The sequence below is a fragment of the Microtus ochrogaster genome, linkage group LG4, assembly GCF_000317375.1.
Source record: "Microtus ochrogaster isolate Prairie Vole_2 linkage group LG4, MicOch1.0, whole genome shotgun sequence".
Taxonomy (NCBI): Eukaryota; Metazoa; Chordata; class Mammalia; order Rodentia; family Cricetidae; genus Microtus; species Microtus ochrogaster.
In genome coordinates, this window is record NC_022030.1 from 58,368,027 (window position 1) to 58,374,022 (window position 5,996).

A 5,996-nucleotide genomic window follows, 5' to 3' on the forward strand; every position below is an offset into this window, starting at 1 on the left:
CTTCCGACTGCCTAGCAGTGTACAAGTCCCTCCTTGTCACTAATGAGACTGTGTTATTTGAAAACGAGATCGTCCCAACTTATTATTTTCAATGTCTCTGTATCTATGTGCTTAGTGGTCCTTCTAGTCCATAACTTACATCTAATTCCTTAAACTTTAGGTCTTTTATTCAATTTATACTTTACGTGGTTCCCTCACCTTTTTTAGCTTTTAATTTAAGCATTTATTCTATATACAATGTTATTTGACTCATTAATAAGTGGTCTTAGCTAGGGTTTCTATGGCTGTGATGAAACATGACCAAAAAGCAAATCGGGGAAGAAAGGGTTTTTATTTGGCTTACACACTTCAGCATTGCTGTTCATCAGTGAAGGAAGTCAGGACAGGAACTCAAACAGGACAGGATTCTGGAGGCAGGAGCTAATGCAGAGGCCATGGAAATCCTCAACACAAAAAGAGGCAGGGTAAAAGGCAAGCTAATATAATTTAAAAAGCTACAACCTAACTTATCTCTACCACCTGTTTACTTGTGGCTTCTAGTTCCTTAGCTACCAAACACTGCTTCAACCTACCTGGTGTCACTAGCAATTGTCCATCTACTCAGCTGTCACAAAAGCAATATAAAATAAGAATCCTGCTCTGGGGCCAAGACCCAAATCCAAAGCCAGCTTCCTCACTTACAAGTTACATAGATTTCTTGGGGGCTGGAGAAATGGCCCTGCAGTTAGGACCACTGAGTCTTCTTCCAGAGGATCCAGGTTTGGTTCCCAGCAACCACCTCCAATTCCAGGGGATTTGGTGTCCTCTTCAGGAACCAGCACACAGAGGTGACAGATACACATGCCTAGAAAGTCCTAAAAGAACAATTTCTCACGCACAAATAACATATACACATATCCAGGTAATGAGAATGTGTGTCAAAGTTGAACTGCTTAGGATCAACGCAAAACCTGCTCGTTATTTATGCGGAGGTAATTATGCTACCTGGGGATACACCGGGGAGCGGAATAACTTGAAATTGAAGCTGCTACTGTGATAGGTCTAGAAACAGCTGAGCCCTCCTGTGAACTGCTGAGGCAGTAGGAGACTACATAACCTTGGACCAGTGGTTCTCAACCTTCCTGATGCTACCCTATCATAAAATTATTTTGTCGCTACGTCCTAACTGCATATATAAGGATCTGATCTGCAAACCAAAAGGGATTGCAGCCCACACAATTTGAGAACTGATGCCTAGAGTAAGAATACCCAGAGACAAAATGCATGCTACAGACCACAGCAGTGAGCCCAGAAAAGGTTCAGTCTTCACCTTACGGAAAACTGCCTCCAGCAACTTTAAAAAGCAGTTTAGAGGCCCCCAAGGAGTCTGGAGTTTAGACATGGCTGATAAAAGCACAACGGGTAAGTCTGGCAGTGGTGGCACACGCCTTTATCCCAGCACTCGGTAGGCAGAGGCAGGCGGATCTCTGGGAGTTGAGACCAGCCTGGTCTAAAGGGCAAATTCCAGGGCAGGGTCCAAGCTACAGAGAAACTGTCTTTGGTGGGGAACAGGACAACCCAACCTCCCCTCAAAGCTAACCATAAAACCAATCCTAAGTAGATTGAACCCTAAATTTGTCAGAGAATAATCATTTTTGTTACTTATCTACTATCATGTTTCTTCTATCTATATTACATTCAAGTCAATCTTATGAACCTTGTGCAAAAATAAAACCTTTACTAAATTCTAGTTGTTTCAGTTTGCTGACAATGTGTAGTCAAACACCCAAAGGAGTGAGCCACGCACAAAATTGTCCAGTAGGTTTACAACGTCAGCAACATCCTGAGCCAGGTGTGACAGAAAACACTTGCACCTAGGAGGACCAGCCAGGGTCACAAAGAATGCCTCCAAACAGCAAACATCTCTTTTCAAATGGGGAAAAAAATGTAGCATATGCCAAAATAATTAGCCACAAACAAGGCAAAAACTGTTAGGTAAATTAACCCATTTATTATTTGCTTGGCTGTGCACTATTGTAGTTAGTAGGTCTGTGTATCAAATGGTAGCACTTTTACTGGTCTTTCAGTTCCTTCAGTCTTCTGATGGCAGACTTCACTGTGACGGCGGAAGTCGTGCTGTAAAGAAAAGGTTCCAACTCAATTAAGCAGGCTAACACGTGAAACACAAGTCTGACTTTCTCCTGGAAAGAATTATACCAATACCATGTTGTAGTGACTCCCAAGACCTAAGGACTAGTGCTCAGAAGTCACACTGGCATGACGGCAAACCTTAAAAACCACAACTTCAGGCACCTGCAGAATCCTAACCTTCTGCACCTGACTTCTGAGAAATACCTTAAGGTACTTTCCTTTGAAGATAGCATAGCAAAGGCAGACGACAAGTTTCAAGACACACACTCTCAAGTCAGGCAGCTGGAGCAGACTCTATTCTGTTCTACTCTTGCTTGCTTTGCCATGCCTCTCAGCATTAGCCACACATCACACTACCCAGACTCTAGGGACCTCGGGGCCAGCACAGCTAAGACTAGGACAAGCAAATGACAGGAGGCTTCACCTCCCTCAGCAGCACCATGCAGCCCTGTCAGGCCAGACCACTAAAGTGTTCAAAGCTTGTTGGTACAGGTGTGACAGCCCAAACAGCCTCAAGTTTTCCTATGCAATCCCAAACCAACTAATCTCATTCCGAAACTATTTTATAGAAATAACTTGTCAGGGGCTGGAGAGATGGCTCAGAGGTTAAGAGCATTGCCTGCTCTTCCAAAGGTCCTGAGTTCAATTCCCAGCAATCACATGATGTCTCACAATCATCTGTACTGAGTTCTGGTGCCCTCTTCTGGCCTGCAGATACAATATTGTATACATAATAAATATTTTCAAAAAAAAATAACTTGTCAGTCAAGGTTGGGCAAAAAAGGATATCAATAACGGACCCACAGAGAGACTGTACAATTCAAAGCAATACACGAATCAAATGCCAACTTTCACTTCTAAGAGTTTTCCAACTTTAACCGAAAGGAGCCCTAAATCATATTTATTCTCCATTCATAAATATTAAAACTAGTCCAGTATGTGCCAGACCTGGAACATGGGCTGTGTGGTCCACACACTTTCCCACAGCACAAAGAAACACACTCACTTGTAGGTCCAGGCCCCGCCAGCCACTGTCTTCATGCAGGAGCCACAGTGCCAGATGCCAACGGCTCGTCTCTTCATCTTGGTCTGCAAATATTTAAAAGGTCTCGATATGAAATATGTGAAAACATAAATCTCTAAAGTTTTCAGAGCCTAAACTACGCAAACAAAAAAAAGCCAACTTGTCTGGTAAGCAGTCAAATCCTAAGAATCCAAGCAGGACATTAGATGCAGACTAAATAGTTGGCATAGTATAGATGTAAACAGTCATTTCCCACCGAGTCGTTCAGGTTTGCGCCTTTTCCCTCTCCAGAACCAATTATCCTTCATTCACTCGGTTATTCCACATAAACGAGGAATGCTTCGCAAAAACTAACCCCAAACCCCCTATCTTATACCGGCCCACCGCTTACAACCACCTTGGGTGACAAGCAATCCTCCCCTCCCGAGGCCAACGTACTTTGCCACAGAAGGAGCACGTGTACTTGGCGTGCTGGCTGATTTCAATTTTCTTCACCATTTTCCGGAGGGAGGCACCATAGCGGGTCCCGTATTTCCCGACGATCCCGACCTTCTTGGTGCGTTTAGCCTGTGGGCAGAGGAAATGACAGCGACACTTGGCGATGGGAAAGAAGTCCGTGCACGCACACACCGCTGCGTGCAGATCCTGCTAGGGCCGAGTATTCCCCAAACTCAACCCGCAAGAGCAGGGTGCACGGGGCAAGCAGGGCTCCGCAGCGCGCTGTGCATTCACCGCCAAGCTGGGCCGAGCCCCGCCGCGCCGCCTCCGGGGCTCCAGTCGCGGCCTCCGGGGCTCCGGACACAGCGAGGACCCCGACAGCCGACGGCACAGGGGACGGCAGAGGCTGCCCCAGGCGGGTGAGCGCGGAAAAGCAGAGAGAACGGCAGATGCAGATGGATAGCGACTTCCAAAGCAGTAACGCAGACACTCACCATGTCGCCGGAACCTAAGCCAAGCACGGAGAGAAAGAGACGCAGTGCGCAGGCGCAGTTTTAGACCGTGAGCGGAAGTGACGCCAGCGGCTTCTCTAGGAACTGAACTCTGTGCTCTAGAGGTTCACTCGCTGACCCCTGGCGGTGCGATGGGAGATGTTTAGGTGGGCTGGTGTCCCAGCTGTTGTTGACAAGCTGAAAGCACACCTTTCTTAGCTGGCACATACACCAGAGTTATACAAAACGGGTGTGATTTTTTTTCTTCCGTTCTATTCGTGAGGAAACAGGTCTTAGGGGACTTGCTTTCAAGTGTTTAAATCATAACGTTGTGACTCTCATTGCTTAACCCCCACTAGGTTATACTTTGACCAGATGCTGACCATAGTAAAAGCCTAGGATCCACTCTCAGGGCAAGTTGCAGTTCATCTGGGAGACGGTCAAATTCGTCACAATGAGAGGTTATGAAATGTTGCTGATCAGAGCTCTGTGGGTAAGGTAAGGAAGAGGGTCCACTTAAACCCAAGACCCTAGAGCAGCGGTTCTCAACTTGTGAATCGAGACCCCCCTCCCACTTAGAGATCGATCGATCTTTTCACTGGAGCCGCTTAAGACTGTTGGAAAACAGATATTTACAATTCATAACAGTAGCAAAATTAAGAGTTATGAAGTAGCATCGAAAATAATTTTAGATTGGGGTCATCACAACACAAGGAACTGTATAAAAGAATCACAACATTAGAAAGGTTGAGAGCTACTGACCTTGAGTCTGGAATTCTCCCAAGAAAAACGTGCTTGGGTTGGAGACCTGGCTCAGCGGTTAGCAATGGCTGCCATTCCAGGGCACTATGGTTGGAGTCTAAGCCCCACCTGGACGCTCACAACCTGTAACTCCCGTTCTAGAGCATCTGACATGCTCTGATGGCCTTTCTGGCCACCAGACACTCATGTGGTACACACAGTCCTTACAAGCGCCTACATTACACATAAAATTGTTTAAAAGAAAGAAAAGTGTGATTGCAAAGCTGAGACAAGTTAACAGTCGCTCCAGTTTTGCCTTCGGTTTGGTCCTTTGGTTCTACCTGGGACTTTCTTCCTATTCGTTCCAGAAACCATTCCCCTGGTGCTTTCAGCAGCCTGAACCAAGCCTGAAACCTTAAAACCCAACATCTTACTATGATCACCATCTGTTACCTTCCTCCCAGCTTTCTCCAAGGATCGTGAGGGTCTGCTTTCTCATTCAAGACAGTATTATTTCTTCACATACAACACACTTTTGTTATGCCCAAATCCACGAAGTCCCCTCAAGGCCAACAAGGAAACTGAGTCCCATTTGTTTTTTGTTTGTTTGGTTGGTTTGTTTTTTTTTTTTCCCCGAGACAGGGTTTCTCTGTGGTTTTGGAGCCTGTCCTGTTACTCGCTCTGTAGACCAGGCTAGCCTCGAACTCACAGAGATCCGCCTGCCTCTGCCTCCCAAGTGCTGGGATTAAAGGTGTGCGCCACCACCGCCCAGCCTGAGTCCCATTTGTAAAAGCAAAGAGCCTTTATTTTAATCAAGTTTGTAAACTTGGTCTCTCTGCGTGTCGAACGTATTGGAATAACTGGAGAGCCTTGAGCTCAATTAGAATTGGGTTTTTATAGTAGTAGACGTGGGGATGAGGGGTCTCTGAGGTTCAGGACCCCTGACTGGCTGACATTAGTCTAGGGGTGTCCTGGTGAATGTGCGCTGGCAGGTGATCCTATCGAAAGCACTTGGAATGCCAGGCATTTCCTTTGAATGGTCTGCTCTTGGGTGGGGGTCGGGTTATCTCAGCTTGTGGTTCTTTTCTGCTCCCAGGTGTTGCTTCAGGGTAAACTACTGAGACTCAGGCCTCTTATTAAATTTACCTGGGTCTGAAAAAGCATGGGATAAA

At 46.1% G+C, this 5,996-nt stretch overlaps 1 protein-coding gene across 1 annotated transcript; it reads right to left on the reverse strand.

Moving 5' to 3' along the window:
* Positions 1-1,968: 1,968 nt before the first annotated feature.
* Positions 1,969-4,153, reverse strand: Rpl37a (ribosomal protein L37a). The gene is made up of 4 exons (XM_005361657.2): positions 4,087-4,153; positions 3,593-3,721; positions 3,137-3,219; positions 1,969-2,115 (listed from the first exon to the last, which is right to left on the reverse strand). Exons 1-4 carry the CDS (start codon positions 4,087-4,089, stop codon positions 2,052-2,054), a joined length of 279 nt encoding a protein of 92 aa, XP_005361714.1. The 5' UTR covers positions 4,090-4,153; the 3' UTR covers positions 1,969-2,051.
* Between the last annotated feature and the right edge of the window lie 1,843 nt (positions 4,154-5,996).